The sequence below is a fragment of the Arvicola amphibius genome, chromosome 2, assembly GCF_903992535.2.
Source record: "Arvicola amphibius chromosome 2, mArvAmp1.2, whole genome shotgun sequence".
NCBI classification, from domain to species: domain Eukaryota; kingdom Metazoa; phylum Chordata; class Mammalia; order Rodentia; family Cricetidae; genus Arvicola; species Arvicola amphibius.
The window spans coordinates 131,637,783-131,656,862 of record NC_052048.2 but is presented as its reverse complement, the minus strand read 5'-3'; the positions used below and the strand labels follow the sequence as shown (position 1 = coordinate 131,656,862).

Here is a 19,080-nt window from a genome sequence, read left to right as displayed (position 1 = left end):
GATTTGGTTCCCAGCTCCATGTTGCCTGCCTGAGAGGCTGGCCTCAGCCCGGCGGCAACTCCACATTCTGTTTTTCCTTTTTTTTTTTTTTTTTTGCCCCCCTCTTTCCCGAGTTAACAAGAAGCAGATGTGGCGCCCGATGGTTGGAGAGGTGGGGGAGGAAGGGGGAGGCTGGACCGCCAGCCAGACAGGGGGAAGGGAGGGGAAAGAAGGGAGGGAGGAGGCTGGCCCGCCCGTGGTCACTCTTGTGCCTCTCAACAGCCAAAGGGGCAAAGCTCTGTCATCCTTAGGATCCAGTCACCAGGGAACAGAACAGGGAGACCAGAAGAGGGGCCAGCTGGAGCCAGGGGGTGGAGGCTCAGGAAACAGTCTCTGAGAGGGGCAGGGACCAGGCACGGGAGGCCAGGGGCCCAGAGAACAGAACTCCCCTCAGAAGTGCAGAAGAGGAGAGCGGAAGGAACTGAGGGAGGGACAGACAGGAGCCCGAGGAGGAAAGAGGAGGGAGAGAGAGAGGGGTCAGGCCTAGCAGCCAAGGAGGAGGCGTGTGGGCTGGGGGCTGCAGGCAGGAAGCGGGGGGTCGGAGCTGGTTTAGCCCGCTGTCCCCTGAAGCAGGAGCAGCGGCATCCCCTGGAGGCACAGGTCTAGGCACCAGTGGTCAAGCCGGGATGTGTCTCTAACGGCGGCAAGGAACACCTCACCATGGCCCCCAGCACCCTCTGGAGCTGCTATCTCTGCTACCTGCTGACCGTAGCCACGGAGGCTGCCAGCTACCCTCCTCGAGGTTACAGCCTCTACAACAGGGGGCAGTTCTGCCCTCAGTCCTGGGGGGACCCCAGGCCCAGAACTCACCGCGGCCTACCAGCCGCCACAGGTAAGAGTCTGTATCCCCGACCAGGGTTGGAGGCTGTGTGTTTGGGGAAAGTTCTCAGAAGGTGGGCAACAGGCTATCTCCCTAATGCAATGAAGAGGGAGAGAGGACACCCGTCCATCAGTGACCTCCCATGTGCACCTTCCTGCGGGACTTTCCCCAGGACTTTGGTGGCCTAAGGGGGATCAGCTCACACCCCACGCTCCCTATGAAGGCCTGCAGTTGGGTGCCCAGGAAACTACACTGAGGGGCATGAATCAGACCTTCCTGCCAACTGTGTACCAGCCAGCTCGGGATCAGGCAGACCTTCTGTCCCTCTCTAGGGCTTCCTTAGCCCGCTCCACTAATGTATGACTCCCTCTGCTTCTGCTCCTCTGTCTGGCCTCCACAGCAGCCCACAGATTAGAAGTCAGTTGTGAACGGGGCCAGAGTGCAGCACCACAAGCCCCAGGAGGGGCAGAAACCATCAGTGGCTTATTCTCTACTTAACCATAGGCCAGACATCTGCTGCCCCCTGCTCTCCTCCGCGAGTCTGGGTGGAAGCACCATGTGCAGGGGATTATTTCCAGTATCCCGGGTGGTTGGCTTACACAGCTGGGACTTGAAAACAGCCCCAAGGGACTGTGAACTCCAGGGTGCCCAAGACCCCACAGTCATGAGAACTGATCTCCCTTTGTGTCTATTTCTTCTTCCGTCCTCCCTGTCTTGAAAAGTCTTTATCTACTATGATGACTAACACGTGGGACGGGGGCCACCTTTGCAAACCCCCTACCTTTCACTGGTCCTCAAGACCCCTTCATCTTTTGGCCCTCCTTCAGCCTCTGGGCCCGCTGGGGCTTGTGTCTTTGGTCCTTTGGCCCAGGTAGGGTTGTACCTACAGGAACTGGTGTGCCTACGTGGTGACTCGGACAGTGAGCTGCGTCCTTGAGGATGGAGTGGTAGACCATCGTCAAGCCAGACTATCAGCCCTGTGGCTGGGGCCAGCCCCAGTGGTCCCCGAAGCATCATGTGAGCCCCCCAACACATTGGGTACTTAGTGGGAGCTGAGCAAGGGTAGACAGCTGTGGCCACTGTGCAAAGCAGGGAGTAGGGGGCAGGACAAGACTTTCTGAGAAAAGATTAGGGTCCTGGCTTAGTTGGGGAGCTGCTGCAACTCGTACTTTCCCTTGTCTCCAACCTTTAGGGCCTGTTGGTCCAGGCCAGCCTCATAGCCGTGAGCTCAGGGTTCTAGCACAGGAGAAGGGGAGGAAGAGCCAAGATTTAGCCCTTGGCTAAAAATCTGATATCTGTCAAGTGAGCAAGGCCACACACGTACCGGCCAGAGAGGGAGACAACCCTGACAGAACAGAGAGAATACAAAGTCTTCCTCTCCTCTGGCCAGGTACCGGAGCTTCCTTCGCCCTCGCTTACCGGGTGGCCTACAAGACAGTGACAGACATGGAGTGGAGGTGCTGTCAGGGGTATGGGGGCGATGACTGCGGAGAGGGTCCTTCTTTCTGCTCTGGGCCCTGCACCCGCCACGCCACATCCCCGGCCCAGGCCTGTTCGCCCCAACCTATCTGGCTCCAGTGCGGGCAGCCACCTCAGTGGGCTAGGGGGAGAAGGGTGAGTCCCCACGTTACTAGGGATGGGGAGACCCCGGGGTGGTAAAATGTGGGGCCCCGCTGTGCTTCAACTTGGAGGGAGGTGGACAGAAAGGAGGTAATGATGTCCCTGAGATTCTGTGTGTGTTTATGCCTGCGAGGCTTGAGTGTGTTGGTGTGATGGGGGAGCCAGGAGTGGGGAGCAGATTGATTGAAAGACCTGAAAACCTAGAGCCAACTAAGAAGGCATAAAGAGGATTTGCTCACATACGCCCTCATGCGGCCAAGGTCCTTCCTAGTCGGGAAAGGCTATGGGAGAAGTGGGGGGAATTCCTTTGAGAAGCTCTGTCTGTCCCCATTGAAGACAGTTAAGACTACAATCCTAGCATGCATTGCACCTGACTACAGGTCCCAGGTCCCTTTCTGGCCCCGGGAGACTGCAGGTCCAGAATGCAATAGTCCCTGTTGCATTTTCTTTCCTATGTGTATGTGTGAGGATAGGCAACACCGGATGCGCGCTCTTTTCCTGCCAAAGAGATAACTGGACTATAATTATGGAAACAGAACTTTCTGGCTGACTGGCTAGCCAGCAGCACCTGGCAGGCTTGCTGCAAAGGCTTCTTGTTTGTCCCTGTGGTGCTATAGGGAAATGCCCTGTCATTGCTACAGCGGCATGTGAAGTACTTCACCTTCCCGTTTTTGTACTGTTTGACAGCCCTAAGAGGGAGGACACATGGTGTCATTCTCATTTCCCAGATAAGAAACAGTTTCCAAGAAGTCAAGAGGTCTTAAGGACAAGTGGAAACGATTGTGGGTAGGTTTTGGGTAGCCAGATGGTTGGATTTGAAATTTGACACGGCCCCCTGTCAAACTTTTTTTCTTTTGGCCAAATCGTCCAAAGGAATGCCTCTGACTCTGCTGGACTACCAGACTACTTCCTCTGGTTCTTGGCTTCCCATGTCATCAAATGGGCAAGAGTATCTATCTGTCTGGTAGAAATTTTAAGAGCTGTGATTCAAAGCTGGGCTAAGGGCATTCGGTGAACAGTATTTCCTTCTTTTATTTCTCTTGCCTGAATCGTGCAAAGGAGAACCCCTGACTCTTGCTGGAGTTGGGGGAGCAGGACCTGGGCCCTCAGTCACCTGCTGTCCTCTGTCTCAGGTCCTGGAGAATCAGAGAAAGTTGCAGCAGCTGGAGCAGCAGGTTCAGAGCTTGACCAAAGAGTTGCAAGGCCTTCGAGGTGTCCTGCAGGGAAATAAACGGGCGCCTGACAGAAGACGTACAGAGGGCTGTGGGAGACGGCTTTTAATGGGAGGCAGCAGCCGGCAAGATGCGGCTGCCCGTCCGGGTGTGCATGAAACCCTCAATGAGATCCAGCATCAACTGCAGCTCCTTGACAACCGTGGTCCTCCACCCATGACCAGGAACTGGGCCACCTTAAACAACCATCATAACGGAGGCACTGGTGAATGGGGTCAGGTCCCCAGCCCCTGTCCCAGTCCCTTCTGGCCTTAGTGAGGAGGTGTTGTTGCCGGCAGTTGGACCGGCAGCTGCAGGAGTCTTGCTCCGTGTGCCTGGCAGGGCTGGATGGCTTCCGCCAGCAGCAGCAAGAGGATAGGGAGCGGCTGCGCACACTGGAGAAGCTACTTGTCCTCCCTGGAGGAAGCGTCGACAGCAGCACCTGGGACCTGCCATGGCCAGGAGACCCCCAGAGATGGGCCAGCGACTGTCAGAGCTGGAGCGGAGGCTGGATGTGGTGGCTGGCTCAGTGACAGTGCTCAGTGGGCGTCGAGGTTCTGAGCTGGAGGAGCAGCTGGGCAGGGAGGCTACCCCCCAGGCTACACCAGCTTGGCCCCCTCCCGCCTTTCCCGCCTGAAGACCGTTCAACTCCTACCCTCGGTCCCTCGGAGGAGCAAGAGAAGGACTGGCATGGGAGGACCAGGGAGGCTGGGCCACTGGTTGCCTGACGCTTTAGGACGGCTAGAAAAGCTCGAGGCGCACATGGGCCAATGTGAGCAGGGAGCTGGGTGGCCGCCTGGATCTGCTGGAAGAGCAGGTGCCAGAGGGCCGTGCAGGCTTGTGGACAGCTCTGCTCTAGGGGCTCTGGGGAACAGGATTCTCGGGTCAGTGAGACCCTCAGTGCCTTGGAGCGCAGGGTGCTGGACAGCGAGGGCCAGCTACGACTGGTGGGGCTCCGATTTGCACAAAGTTGGAGCAGCAGGGGAGGCCCAGCAGGCCATGTTGGAGGGACTGCAAGGGATCGTGGGCCGCCTGCAGGAGCGCATGGACGCACAGGAGGAGACCTCAGCAGAGCTCCTGCTGCTCCTCAATCTCACAGCAGCCCGGCTCAGCCAACTAGAGGGCCTGCTGCAAGCCCGCGGGGACGAGGGCTGTGGGGCCTGTGGCGGTGTCCGGGAGGAGCTGGGCCGCCTTCGGGATGGCGTGGAACGTTGCTCCTGCCCACTCTTACCTCCTCGGGGCCCTGGAGCTGGCCCAGGTGTTGGAGGACCAAGCCGCGGGCCTCTGGACGGCTTCAGCGTGTTCGGGGGCAGCTCGGGCTCAGCCCTCCAGGCCCCTGCAGGGAGAACTCTCGGAGGTCATCCTCACCTTCAGCTCCCTCAATGACACACTGCATGAGCTCCAGACCACTGTGGAGGGCCAGGGTGCCGATCTGGCCGACCTGGGGGCCACCAAGGACAGCATCATCTCTGAGATCAACAGGCTTCAGCAGGAGGCCACAGAGCACGTTACAGAGAGTGAGGAGCGCTTCCGAAGCCTGGAGGAGGGCCAGGCACAGGCAGGCCAGTGCCCTAACTTAGAAGGGCGATAGGCCGTCTTGAGGGAGTCTGTGAACGACTGGATACCGTGGCAGGGGGAGCTACAGGGCCTGCGTGAAGGCCTTTCTAGACATGTGGCTGGGCTTTGGGCTGCGCTACGGGAAAACAACAGCACCAGCGTCACACAGGCAGCCCTGCTGGAGAAGCTGCTGGGGGGCCAGGCAAGCCTGGCAGACGACTTGGTGCCCTCAACAGTTTCCCTGCTACTCCTGGAAGACCGTCTGCAGCAGTTTAGCCTGAAGGACTTCACTGGTGAGGACAGAAGGCGTGAGAGGGTCCCCTTTCAAGCCCTTCCTTGTTCCCTTCCATCCTACGATAAGCAGCAAGGGAGGCCTGGTCTCTCCCCCGCCACCACCTCCTCTTGCTCTGCTGTAGCCCTTACTGTGTCTCTGGGAGGCTGACGTGTGCAGACCCGCAGAGAAGCTGCCAGGGTCTAGTTCCCTGCCTTCCCTCTGGTTGCTTAGAGCTGGGATGTGGCTGTCAGTCAGGTGCCTTGCCTGCAGCCAGGGGGCCCCATGTCTCCACAGTCCTCCAGGCTCCTGTGTCTCAGCCGCCTCTCTAATGGCGGAACTGCCACCTCTCCTATCAATGAGAAACTCCCTAAACGGTTGTCCTTCAACTAGCTTTTGTCACCACAGGGCCTTCGGGCAAGGCTGGGCCCCCTGGGCCTCCTGGGCTACAGGGGCCTCCAGGCCCTGCAGGACCCCCAGGACCTCCTGGCAAGGATGGACAGAAGGGGCCCATTGGACCACCAGGTATAGTGGCTGAGACACTTGCTACAACCAGGGTTGCCACTCTCCCGGCAGCCCAGGCAAAACACTCCACATGGAGCTTGACTGAGAAGGGGAAAGGGACGAGGAAAGGGACGAGGAAATGGGGGTTCCTAGCGTCTAACAGTGAGTAGAGAAGTAAGTGACTAGTAGCTGAGGTGGCCATTTGGCTGCTGGGTATCTTGTTCTCCCTGCCATATTGCAGATTAATGCTTAGCCTACAAGGGCCATCTGGGTATGCACAGCCCAGGGCTAAGCCTATGGCCCAGCAGCTGCACAGATTAAACCCTTCTTATACTGTGCTTGGCACCTCACTCCTGCCAGGAAACACACCTACACTCAGAGTCCTGCAAAACAGCAATGTTTGAGGAGTGGCATAGGGAGAGATGCCCGACTCATTGTTGTCTCCTTTCTTCTCACAGGTCCTCAAGGTGAACAGGGTAAGTTCTCTTTAGACTCTGAAGGAGGAAATGAGCTTGGGGCTGGAGGAGGCTACTCCTCAGGCAACCTGGACAGTGGGGAAGGGGGCTGAGGGTCATGAACTAACTCTCTCTACCCCTATTCAGGAGTGGAGGGAGCTCCAGCGGCCCCGGTGCCGAGGGTGGCATTTTCAGCTGCCCTGAGTTTACCTCGGTCCGAACCTGGCACAGTCCCTTTCGACAGAGTCCTGCTCAATGATGGGGGCTACTATGACCCCGAGACAGGTAACCTAGGAGCGCTGGGTGGAGCAGTTGAGGAATGGGTGAGGTTGGGCAGTGCTAATGCCCAGCTCATGCAGCTTGTAGACAAGTACATCTCTTCATTTTGTGAGTTAGAAAGACCTTTATTCCTCTCCATGCGTTTTCACCACAGCTGGACACGGAGAGAGTGGGGAGGAAGGAGACTTTCAGGCCACAGGTTTTTACAGGGACAGGCTCCCGCGCGTCCTGCAGTAAGCGCTGGCGATGCAGTTCAGTGGAATAGCTATGAAAAGACCGACGGGCCTCTCCACAGTCCAGGGGTGCTGTACCCACTCCCTCCCCGAGAACCTTCCCAGACACCATCTCTCCTCCTGACTGTCATTCTTGTCCCCAGGTGTTTTCACTGCACCGCTGTCTGGACGCTACTTGCTGAGCGCCGTACTAACTGGACACCGGCACGAGAAAGTGGAGGCAGTACTGTCGCGCTCCAACCTGGGTGTGGCCCGCATAGACCTCGGGAGGCTACGAGCCCGAGGGACTGGAGAATAAGCCTGTGGCCGAAAGTCAGCCCAGCCCGGGTGCTCTGGGCGTCTTCAGCCTCATCCTGCCGCTGCAGGTCGGAGACACTGTCTGCATCGACCTGGTCATGGGGCAGCTGGCGCACTCGGAGGAGCCGCTCACCATCTTCAGTGGAGCCCTGCTCTACGAGGACACAGAGCTTGAACAGGTGTAGACAGGGTCGGCCAGACCACCAAATTTATCTACAGAGGCTGCCGGGTCACCAGGGTCGCGGCTCCCCACGAAGGCTGGGGCGGGGCAAGTCCCGGGACCACGCCCCGCTGCGGTTCAGGCATCCAGAGTGGCCGCTCAGCACGCAGCGACTTCGTGGTCTCTGGGACCTAGGTGTCTCCTCTTGACTTTCGGCCTCACTGCCGTCCCCACCAGTGTCCTCTCCAGGACCCAGGCTGCGGAAGAGGAACCGTCCCTCGCACCCTTTGTTTCCGCAATCCTCGGGTCCAGGGCTTTCCCGAGCCCGCACCGCCGTACTAATCTATTCAGGAATAAAGACACTTAATTTTTTTCTACAAAACATAGCTATTCTGCTCCGGTACTTGTTCGGGGGTAGATAAGGGACCGGACGGGAGGAGACGGAGTTCTATGGTGGGAACTCTGGCTGGTGGTCTCGCTCTCCGCTAAGGCGGGTCACGGCAGCCGGTCCTCCAGCGGCCGCCAGGGGGCGCAGGCCCAGGCCAGCACCACCTCGCAGGCTGGCAGCGTTCCCAGTCACGTGAGGCTCGCTGGCCTGGCTGGGGCGGGGGCTTCGGCTGGGAAGGGTGGGTCACAGCGGCTGGGAGGCGGGGAGCATGTGCTTCGGTGCTTCTACTGCGAAGGAGGGGTTTCAGTTGCCTGAGCCAGCTCGTCTGGGTGGTCCAGGGTCTGGAGTCAGCAGCAGGTGCAGAGTGGCCGGAAAGGTGACGCATTAGTAGTGCGTTTCGCTTTGCATTAGTTGGACTAGCCGGACTCTGTCTGACAACAGAGGCGGAGAAGTAGAGGTTCTGCCATTGGCCGGATTAGGTAACTCTGGGAGGAGCTCCGCAGGCGGAGGAGGAGCCAGGGCAGCCCCTGAGAAGCTGGGACACCTCCAGTTGATAAGAGGCAGAGCCCAGTAGGAATTCCCTCCGCTTGCTGGTAGGAAGCTTGGGGAGCACCCTCATGGAAGAGAAGCAGATCCTGTGTGTGGGGCTGGTGGTGCTGGACATCATCAATGTGGTGGACAAGTACCCCGAGGAGGACACGGATCGCAGGTAGGGGCGCCCAGGCCCCTCGGAGACCCCAGGACCTCATAGCCCTGTCTTTGTGCCTGTCATTGCTAATTGGATGCTAAGCCAGGGATATCCCCGTCCCCATGCAGTGAGACATGAGTCCAGCTGGAGTGCGGGTGTTCTCTGTCAGGGGAGCCTAGGGGCTCTCAGTGGAAGTGAAGACAGGAGACTTGGAAGCCATTAAAAATAAGACCCAGGGGTTGTGTTGTTTTCTTTTGACGGGGTCTTGCTATGTAGCTCAAGCTGTCCTAAACTCAGTCAACGTCTGGAATTAACTATAGTGCAGCACTGCGCTGGGATCATGACTCTTGTTAGCTGGCTCCCATCTCAATCCTAGGACCTAGTGGATTGTCAGAATCCCGGCTCTAGAGACTGGGCTGAAATGATTCTTCCCTCCGAAGGTCACAACAGCTGATAAGGTGCCATACTTTCTTCAGTTCCCCCTCCCCGCCAACCCCAAGCCTATGCACTTCCAATTTACCGCCTACTGCTAAATAAAACACGGGGTAGCTAACAGTGAGTGATATGTGCAATTAAATCACTCACAAACATTTAAAAGCCTGGCGTGTGAGCCTTGCCTAGCTCAGGGCTGGCTGGCAGTGTAAGCAAAACCTGGAGCCTCTCAGGTTAGATAGGGAGAAACTTGGCTCAAGTTTTTTCCTGGCACTAAGTGCCAAAGAAGTCTACAAGAAGTCTTTTTACAATACGGGTAAACATCTTAATGAATGTACTTTGAACATCCACCAGTTGTCTAGTGGAAGCTGAAGTGTCCTTTGACAGATTTATCTTTACTCCTGATAAGGGCCACTCCATTGTGCTACCAGGCCGTGAAGGCATGGCTACGGGGTAGAACATTGGCTTTCTCTTGGTGCGTGGGGTCTGGTGCTCTGAGCAATACAGATTGTTTCTTGGCTATTAGTTGTCTCAGCGAAGAACTGGGCAAAAGCAAGTTCAAGGCTGACCTCTGGCAAGACCCAGCTCTGAAAACAATGAACTTACTTACAGAGGTGGGGAGGCTGGGTGCTCTTGGCGTTTTGGATTCAGAGTACTGTCCCCTGTGCTGTCTTGGGGCTCCCTGGGAACTGTGAAAGCACCATTCCGATCCTTTCCTTAGATGAGGAAGCTGAAGATTTGGAGGAGCCGAACCGTGTTTATCAGGCCACATACCAAACAAGTGTCAGGGCAGTGACTACAGCACATGTCTCCAGTTCAGTGTGCACTCTCCCTGTCTCTGTCGCCACCTGGCCCACAGAGTTTAGCCTTTGCTTTGAGTTGCTTTATTTGCCAGAGGTTAGAACCCTTGCCAGGGGTGCAGGGATAGTGGTGAAGGAGGAGACCCAACCTACTTACCAAAATAGAGCCACCCCTACAAACTTGGTGCTCGGTGGGGAGATAAGGTTTTTTTTCTCTCTCTTTTTTAAAAAAAGGATTTATTATTTTTTATGTATGTGAGTGTTCTGCCTACATGTGTGTGCACCACATGTAATCTTGGTGCCTGAAGAGGTCAGAAGAGGGCACTGAATCCCCTGGAACTAGAGTTACAGACGGTTATGTGCACAATGTGGGTGCAGGGAGTTGAACCTGGATCCTCTGCAAGAGCAACAATTGCTCCTAACTGCTGAGCCATCTCTCCAGGCCTCCTCTCTCTCTTTAATTAAGTGACTTATTTTGTTTTATTTTATGTGCGCTGGTGTTTTGCCTGCATGTAGGTCTGTGTGAGGGTGTCAGATCCCCTGGGCTGGAGTTACAGACGGTTGTGAGCTGATAAGCAGGTGCTAGGAATTGAACCCGGGACTCTGGAAGAGCAGTCAGTGCTCTGTGCTCTTAACTACTGAGCCACCTCTCTGGCCCGCATTTCAGATTTGTTGACTTTATGTGTGTGAGTATTTTGTCTGCATGTATAGATTTGCACCCCTTGTGTCCCCGGCGCCTGCAGAGGGGAGAAGAGGGCTTTGGATGCCCTGAACTGGAAGCATGGATGGTTGTGAGTCACTGTGTGGGTGCTGGGAACTGAATCCCGGCCTTCTGCAAGAGCAAATGCTCTAAACCACTGCACCATCTCCCCAGCCCTAGGCTTTTTCTTATTCCAGGAGAACATGTGTGTTTCTGCCTCCCAGTTCTCCAGGGATTGTATTCGAATCAGAAGACATGCAGCGCCACACTCTGCTAGAACTGAACACCCATTTCCTTGAGCTTGTTTGCCTGAAGGCTAAGAGAAGGGGGACCCTTTATCCCCTGCTGATAGGACAGGTTCCATGTAGAAGGCAGATACTATCAGAGGTGCCTCTGGAAGAGCCCCCCTTGTCCGGCAGGTTCCCGCCCTCAGGGTGTACCTCCCTCTGCAAACCTGTGGCTGTGTAGCGTCTCTATCTCTGGGTTCTGTTGAGCCACCCAGAAGAGCAAGAATGAATAGGACCCAATCCTTCCTAACATCTCCACCCCACATGACCCAAGGACTCTCAGAGCTTGGGTGGGGTTCACAGTCGGAGATGACCTGAGAGATGACTCCTGTTTCCCAGAGTGCATGCTGACGAGAAAAAAAAAAATCCCTACACTGCGTACTTCTGCACAGTTTGAAGCTTCAGCAGGACCTTGAAGGGTTTCACTGTGTCATCTCATTGCCACTGAGGAAGAGATGTCCAATTGAGAGGGCCCCAACAGGTTTCCTGGGTCACTAAAAACAAGTGGACACAGTTACACACTTGAATACAGCCCAAGATGGGGTGGGGGCAGACCCTATCCCATGACTGAGTCTCAGCAGCTCCATTTAGAAACTGAGCTGAAACAGATTCATCACGGCTCTTGCATTCTGTGGACTCCTACACCGGAGGCCAGGGTTGGTCCTGCTTCCCCCAGGACCAGTCTGCTGAGGCTGCAGGGGATGTGCCTTGTGCTTTCCAGGTGCCTAACCCAGAGATGGCAACGTGGAGGCAATGCGTCCAACTCCTGCACTGTCCTTTCCTTGCTTGGAGCCCGCTGCGCCTTCATGGGCTCCTTGGCCCCTGGCCATGTTGCCGAGTAAGTTGGGGAGGAGGGAGTAGCTGTTGAAGGGATGCTTGCCTGCAGGGTAGGGCGAGAGGAGAGTTGCCTGAACCCTGGGTGGGCAGGGTAGAAGAATGGTGGGTGGTGACCCACAGGGGAGTCCCAGATTCCTTGATCCTTCTGGGGTGATCCGTCTGCTGGTCAGGTACTGACCCCATTCCTGTAAGGGTTCCGTTTCCACAGCCTGCTGCAGAGCCTGCTTAGGCTGCCCACCACCTCCCACCTCCTTCCTTGCTTCCAGTAGAATCGGCCTTTGCCCTTCTCATGGCCCTTATCCTTGCCATGTTTGATGTAAGGGACAGTTAGGCACATGCTGTACCCTTCCCTGCCTCGGGGCATCCAGCATCCATGGTCACAGGATGAGGGCCCACAGCTGAGGATTAGGGCCACTGCCCATGTCCTTACCGTAAGAAAGTACGAAGAGTACACTGCTCAGGACATCCTGAGGTCACGTGTTAGCATTGGGCCCCAAACCCATTTATGGTGGAGGCCGTGGTCCACAAGTGACCCACGCGCCTTCTCCATGTCAACTACAGCAACGACCCAAGAGCCCTTTGACTCCTGGCACTGTCAACTCAGCACACATTTATCGGGAGGTGTGGCCCATACTTTGCCCACTGCGGGCACTGGGGCAGACTGCCAGGTTTCTGGACTGTAAAGCAGAGCCCTTTGATCCCTAGTTTGAGGGGGATGTTGCCAGTCAAATTCCCAGTCTTGGTGAACTGGAACAAAGCGAATAGAGTGAGAGACCCTGTCCTGCAGATGGGACAGTAGTTCCTTCCTAGGTGGAAGCAGGACCCTAGGTCTTGTTTAGATGGTGGACTCTCCTTCATGGAGCAATAATATTGGTGTGTGAGCTATTCAGAGTTCTCTCTATGCATTCAGCAAACGTTTAATGAGCACCTACCATGGGCCAGGCATGGTGGGTGCAAAAAGTCAGTTAGCAAACCATACCATATTTCTAATGCTTTGGGGAAACTCTAAAAGGCCCCTCAAGTAGTCAAGTCAAGGGATGATGCACTTGGTCCAGCTTAGGTGCTGCTGAAAGGGAGGTCTGCTCATAGGACAGCTGGGCCACTGGGCACAGTTGCTTGCTCTGGGGTTTCCTGGGAGGAGTGGCACCAGCCTCCTTGCCGTCCCGCTGGGCTAATCTTGAAGTGATATCCCTAGGCTCATTCTAAGTAGAGGGCATTATGTGAACTCGTTCTGGACCAGGTGCTTATTTACAGGCCTCCCACAAGTGCACCAATTCGTTGCCCATAGGGGCTAGTTCACATTTGAGAAGTCAGCACTGAACAGGGCCCTCAAGGCAGCACCACTTCCGGGATGGTCAGCTGGGAGGAAATGTAAGATGAGGTACCATGGCAAGATTGGAAGGGACCTTAGAAAGCATCATGCCAAGAAGACAAACACGCAGAGGGCAGCTGGAAGGGGTGCAAAGTATTGCCTTGGCGTTTAATTATTAATTCTACCTAGGTCTTGCAGGAACCAGGCCACAGGACTCACACACAATTAGTTCAATACAGGCTCTGGGCCCCAAATCTACCTCTACCCCTTCTAGCTTTAAGGGTGGGGGCAAAGCTTGAACTAGGCTGAGACTGACCTGGAATGTTGGTGTTCCTACTTCTCTGATACCCAGGCTCTGCACCCTGCCTCTTCTGCCCCCTGCCATCATGACCTGTGGCAAGACTGAGATTGCCAGTCCCCTTCTACTTCCTCTGCTCATCCCTTTGCCTTTCAGGGTCCCTGGTGGCCCTCCCTTCTAGTCCCCTAAACTCTTGCCAAACTGCCCTTCCGGGGGGGTTACTCCACCCTGGCAGTTTTGTCCTGGATGACCTCCGCCGACATTCTGTGGACCTACAATACGCGGTCCTTCAGACCGAGGGCTCCATCCCCACCTCGACAGTCATCGTCAACGAGGCCAGCGGTAGCCGCACCATCCTGCACGCCTACAGGTTTGTACAGCTGTCTGCGCTTTGCCAGCTGCTGTCGCTGCCATCGCTACACTCGTAGGACAGGACCCTTCTTCTTTCACAGGCCCGTGTGCTCCAGTGTACCCTTCCCACTCCTGGGGGAGGTCTAGGCAATGTGTAGCTCTAACCTGTGTCTCCTTGCCCTCTCCCTGGCTCGGGTCCCTCCCCCAAAGCTTCCTGGTGGCTGACTTCAAGCAGAGGGGCGTGGATGTGTCTCAAGTGGCCTGGCAGAGCCAGGGAGATACCCCTTGCTCTTGCTGCATCGTCAACAACTCCAATGGCTCCCGTACCATTATACTCTACGACACGTAAGGGCCCCTTGGCCTTGCCCTGCCACAACCCACCAATCAGTGCCCTCTCTCACCACTGGGCAAACCAATGGCTTTCCGTCCATGGCTTCTCTACACCAGAAATTGTCCCCATGCCAAACTGTTGGGAAATTTTAAAAATTGTTTTCAATTAGGGGAAAAGAGAGGTGGGAAGGGGTCAGCTCTGTCCTGCTTGGTAATGTGCTCTTGCCCAGCACAAGGGTGGGCAAGCAGGCAGACCTGTAAAACTGTAATTGATTGTGTGATTGCTTCAAAATTAGTCAATCAGCAGCTTGGGTCTGGGTGTAGGAGATGGGAGACAACCCATATAAAGCCCTGAAGGGCTATGGGACCCGCTGGGATTTCTAGAGCCAACCCCAGAGTTCTGGAGCCTGCAGCATGGCATCAAGGAGCTGAGGTTTGGGCCCCTCCAAAGGTCCTGTAGGATGAAACCAAACCGCACACACCACTGGTATGCACGACTGAAGGAAGGGGAAAGGGAACACCAGATCAGCGAGTCAGGACTGTCTAATCATACACAGACGAGCATTCCTTCCGAGTCCCACTCCCAGGTGCCTCCTGGACAAACCCAGAAATTCGTTTTACCGAGAACCCCAGTACATGGCAGGTACTGGACAAAGGCTGGCAGGGGGACGAGGCTAAGGGCTCCAGGGTTCATGCCTTCCTTACTACCTAGCGTGACCACTGAGCCTAGGTAAGCTATGTATATAAAAGTGAGTGGGCATTTACATATTAAAGGTGACTTTCAGATTAGGCGATCTTTGTCATCTGCCTGTTAAGCAAGTACTGTGGGCAGCAACTCAGATCAAGGACGCATATGGTACTCTCAAGCAGGGACAGGAGGAGCCTGGGAGAAATGTTTATTGTCTTCTGGCCTGGGTCCAGATATATTCCCGTACATAGCTCCAACTGCAGCAGGCCCAGGAGGCTAAGGACTTTCAGTCCTGTGTACCGATGAGAAAGCAGCCCCAGAAAGGCCCACGCCACTAGCCGCAGCATTACAGAGGTCACACATGGGCTGTGCGATCAAGGCGTGTCGAGGCCAACGCTTTCCTGGGTCTCCACACCTAGACCAGCCAAACGTGAACTCTTCCTCAGAGTGCCAACTTTGACCTTAGGGATGAAGTGTAAAGCGCAGCTTGGGACAACGTGTTCCATCACTGGCAAGCTCACAGCTGGAGACAGTCACTAAGGAGAGCTCGGGCTAGGCGGCCTTGGGCTTTGTAATTCGCGGGGCCATTGCACGCTGGGAGCTGTATGCTCCAGCGAAGGGCCTTCTGGGAAATGTAGTTTCTTGCACTCTAGGGACTGTCACAGGTTGCAGTTGTGTTTATCCTTAGATAACGTTAAACACCTAAATTCCAAAACAAACAAAAAAAACCCATAGCAAAGTGGGACAGGGCTCAGCCCTGTGCTTCCCAGCTTCCTTCCATGCTGCAGGTATCGCTACCAGGTACAGGGTCCCATCAGAGAACCCAGCCATGGTTGACCTCACACGCGTTTTCTCTTTCCTTCCTGTCTTGTGATGTAGGAACCTGCCAGATGTGTCTGCCAAGGACTTTGAGAAGGTTGATCTGACCCGGTTCAAGTGGATCCACATTGAGGCAAGCCCCGTCCCACCTGTGTTCCTAGGGCCTTAGCCTACCATGGTCAGCCTCTTCCATGATTTCTTTGAACCATGGAGTACGATCAGGATAATGAATAGCCCTCCCCCATTCCTCTCCACCCTTTCTTATGTTTTCCTCTGAGGAAATGGAGGTGCAGAAAGATGGGGGGGGTACATCATTTAAGCACCAGGCAAAGGTCAAGGCTGGCTCCCTCCTGATACTGGCCTCTGCTGGCTGCTTAGGAGTTGACTTCGTTCACTTCTGAGGAGACAGGAAGGAGAGGGCCTGAAGGGAACTAGAACCTTCTTTTCAAGGGAGAAGTTTTAGGATCCAGATGGGCGGAAGCCTTGACATGTCCGGGCTTGTCATTTGACTTAACGCAGGTTCTTTCCGTGTCTCTCCACCTCCCGTCTCTTCCTATCTCCATCACCTCTTCACTTTCTCACCTCCTCTCTCTCTTCTCTCTTTGTTCTCTCTCTCTCCCTCTCCTCTCACTCTCCCTCTGTCTGTTCCTTTGGGATTTTTGTTGGTTGTTTGTTTTATTTTTTGAGACGTGGTCTGACTGTAGGCCAGGCAGACTTTGAACTCACGGCGATCGGACCGACTCAGTTTCTGTGTGCTGGATTAGAGGTGTGCGCCACCACACCCAGTTGCCCTTTGCTTTCTTGTTTCTTTCTCCACCAGGGCCTTTTCCAGGGTCTTACTATGTAGGTCAACTTGATCCGGAATTTACAGTCCTTCCTGCCTCAATCTCCCAAGTGCTGTGGTCACAGGCGTGCAAAGTTCAGCCTCTTTTATTCCTCAGTCTCAATTTCAAAATGGAAAATCAGGCTGATCAGGCCTGCAAGGCCCATGACAGTCCTAGAATGTTGCTTCTCCAGTAGAGTTCCAGCCCATGTTCCTCCAACCCCTCTCCCTCCTCACCCAGAGTTCCTGATATCAGGGAGGGAAGAAGGAACTCTTAGCAGCCGGGCTCTGAGCTGCCCTGTCCTGCCCCAGGGCCGGAATGCATCGGAACAGGTGAAGATGCTGCAGCGGATAGAACAGTACAACGCCAAGCAGCCTCTGCCCCAGAGAGTTCGGGTGTCGGTGGAGATCGAGAAACCCCGGGAAGAGCTCTTCCAGCTGTTTGGCTATGGTGAGGTGGTAAGTGCCCTGCAGCTTCTCTTGGTCACCTCTAGCCGACTGGATTCTTAAGAGAACTAGAGAGAACCCTAGTCCTGCCTACCAGGCTCTGAGTATCAGCTTGGCAGCTCCCAGTAGGTCACAGCTCCTCGGTTATGGTAACTGGAAGTAGCCCAGAAGTAGAACATTCTTGCTCAGGTAAATACATAGGAATAAGGATGGACAGAACGCAGACAGCCATGGGCATCTCCTTGCGCCCCATCCCCCACCCCCAGTCTTTCCCTATGCAAAATGAAAAAGGGAACCTCTGTGCTCTGAGGTTTCCAGTTCTTTTGTGTACCCCCCCCCCCCCACACACACACCATAGGTGGCAGGTTGTGAGAGCCAGTAGCAATGAGAGGAGGCTGAGGAGGAGCCTGGTACAAGGAAGATTTAGACAGGACTGTGTGTAAGGGAACTTAGGCGATAATCCCGGGATCACAGCTAAAGCTAGTTGGACACTGTCTAGACGTTGTTCGTTGGCTTTGGTGCACAGTTTAAAAATATGTCAGGCTGATCCTCCCTCCCGCAGAACTGTCTCTAGGGACTCTAATATGAAGCCACTGTGAAGAGGGTTCTAGAGTCCCAGTTGCTTTATTTTACAGATGAAGAAACTCTCCCTGAAGGGTTTGGCTGTGCCGGGAGCAGACAAAACGGAACCTACCCTTGAGAGCCAGCCTGGTTTGATTTCACCCCAAGATGGCGCTCCAGGCTCTTTCTGGGTTTTGAATTCCCTGGTAAAAATACCAGGCCCACAGTGTCACAATTCACAGACTGTATTTTAGCACAGCTTAAGCAAGCATAAGATGAGTCCCTGTGGGATGTGTCCCTGTGAGATGCCATGCGAGGCATTTACGTGACTAAGTCGGAAGAGCTGTGCCAGAAGAGGTTTTTAACCTGGCGGTAACACTGGCCAGCAGTAGCGAGTGACTCATTAGAGGTGACTGACTGCCAACCTCTCTTTCGCTGCCCACAGGTGTTTGTCAGCAAAGATGTGGCCAAGCACCTGGGGTTCCAGTCAGCGGCAGAGGCCCTGAGAGGCTTGTATGGTCGTGTGAAGAAAGGGTGAGTGGGGAGGCCAGGGAGGAGCCTGAGGGGGCTGGGGGATGAAGGGGATCAACACCCACTGAATGGGTCTTACAGGGCTACACTCGTCTGCGCCTGGGCTGAGAAGGGCGCCGATGCCCTGGGCCCTGATGGGCAACTGCTGCACTCGGATGCCTTCCCACCGCCCCGAGTAGTAGACACTCTGGGGGCTGGAGACACCTTCAATGCCTCTGTTATCTTCAGCCTTTCGAAGGGTGAGTCCCTCAGCACAGGATCAGGGCAGGGCTGGGCCTGTCCCTCTCTGAACGCCAGGCTGACTGTGCCACTTGTCCCCTCTCCAGGAAACAGCATGCAGGAGGCCCTGAGATTCGGCTGCCAAGTGGCTGGCAGGAAGTGCGGCCTGCAGGGCTTTGAGGGCATTGTGTGAGAGGTGGGCAGTAAGAGGCACCAGCTCAACATCTTGGAGGAGGCTGGCACTATTGCCTGCCATTGCCTTTTCTACTTCATCCAGCCTGGCATTCAGCTGCCCTGTTCCCTGGGCAGGTGGCATCTGCGGAGAGAACTCTGCGTTCATGTTTCTGGATACCTCCAACTCCATTCTGTAGATGCTCGGAGCAAATAAACCTTCCCCAAGCCAGCTTTGTCTGTCTGATTTTTGTTATTGGTCTATTTTTGTTTTCTGTCTGCTCATGCAGCCCAGGGTTGGTCATGAATTCGACGTTTCAGCCTCCCTGTGCTGGAATCACAGGCCCGGCTCATTTGTCCTTCTTGATGTTCAGACTGCTCTGGTTGAGATTCCAGAGCCTTTTACACCTCAGTCCTCCATTTTTTAAAAATTCATTCTTCAAATTAGCCCCACCCACCCAAACCCAGAGGAGAGGCTACACTGGCTAAAGTAGTAGGCATGCTCCGGCCTCACCAGCTCCTCAGCTATCCTCAGAGGAGTTTCAGGAAAGGTAGGGGCCTTGAACCATCCAGTCCAGGGAGGACAGCCCATCCCTCTCTAGAACAAAACAATAGGAAAATAATTTCTCCAGGCCTTAAAGCTATGTGATAGCAGCAGTGGCGAAGGAGCCTGCTTTCTGGGTCCGTGAGGCTTCTGTGTCCAAAGCTACCTTCGTTCCATGGGCTTCCCAGGAGCCTCAATGTCCTCAGAGCTTACCTTGAGTCAGGTTAGTACTTCAACCACAAATGTAGCCTGACACAGGACGCTGCTGTCCCTTGGGAAGGCGAGATCCAGGTGACATGTCAAGATCGGATTCGAAGATGAGATTCCAGATAGTTGGACAAAAACATAGGCTTCCTTACTCCTCCGTCTTTTGAGAACCTTGTACACGCCAGGCGCCAAGCTGACATT

At 55.1% G+C, this 19,080-nt stretch overlaps 2 protein-coding genes across 5 annotated transcripts; both read left to right on the top strand.

Annotated features, from left to right (window-relative positions):
• The first annotated feature begins 224 nt into the window (after positions 1-224).
• Emilin1 (elastin microfibril interfacer 1) lies at positions 225-7,828 on the top strand. The gene is given in 32 exon segments (XM_042054556.1): positions 225-795; positions 797-823; positions 825-871; positions 1,749-1,809; positions 1,811-1,857; positions 2,250-2,274; positions 2,276-2,362; positions 2,364-2,473; positions 3,167-3,261; positions 3,473-3,705; positions 3,707-3,745; positions 3,747-3,779; positions 3,781-3,855; positions 3,858-3,887; positions 3,889-3,917; positions 3,919-3,982; positions 3,984-4,112; positions 4,115-4,250; positions 4,253-4,321; positions 4,324-4,379; positions 4,381-4,455; positions 4,457-4,510; positions 4,512-4,640; positions 4,642-5,025; positions 5,027-5,276; positions 5,279-5,328; positions 5,330-5,540; positions 5,927-6,043; positions 6,481-6,498; positions 6,625-6,762; positions 7,133-7,251; positions 7,253-7,828. Coding segments are annotated over 32 exon segments (3,252 nt in total). The 5' UTR covers positions 225-699; the 3' UTR covers positions 7,472-7,828.
• Positions 7,829-8,377: 549 nt separating this feature from the next.
• Positions 8,378-18,360, top strand: Khk (ketohexokinase). Of its 4 annotated transcripts, none has more exons than XM_038319649.1 (9): positions 8,378-8,543; positions 11,463-11,579; positions 13,424-13,558; positions 13,750-13,884; positions 15,437-15,509; positions 16,512-16,658; positions 17,653-17,741; positions 17,820-17,977; positions 18,065-18,360. In XM_038319649.1, exons 1-9 carry the CDS (start codon positions 8,452-8,454, stop codon positions 18,148-18,150), a joined length of 1,032 nt encoding a protein of 343 aa, XP_038175577.1. In that variant the 5' UTR covers positions 8,378-8,451; the 3' UTR covers positions 18,151-18,360. The 4 variants fall into 4 exon arrangements, with proteins under 4 accessions (XP_038175577.1, XP_038175579.1, XP_038175580.1 ...); XM_038319650.1 differs by having other exon boundaries at positions 8,388-8,543; positions 13,641-13,884; XM_038319651.1 differs by lacking the exon at positions 13,424-13,558 and having other exon boundaries at positions 8,380-8,543; positions 13,729-13,884.
• The last annotated feature ends 720 nt before the right edge of the window (positions 18,361-19,080 follow it).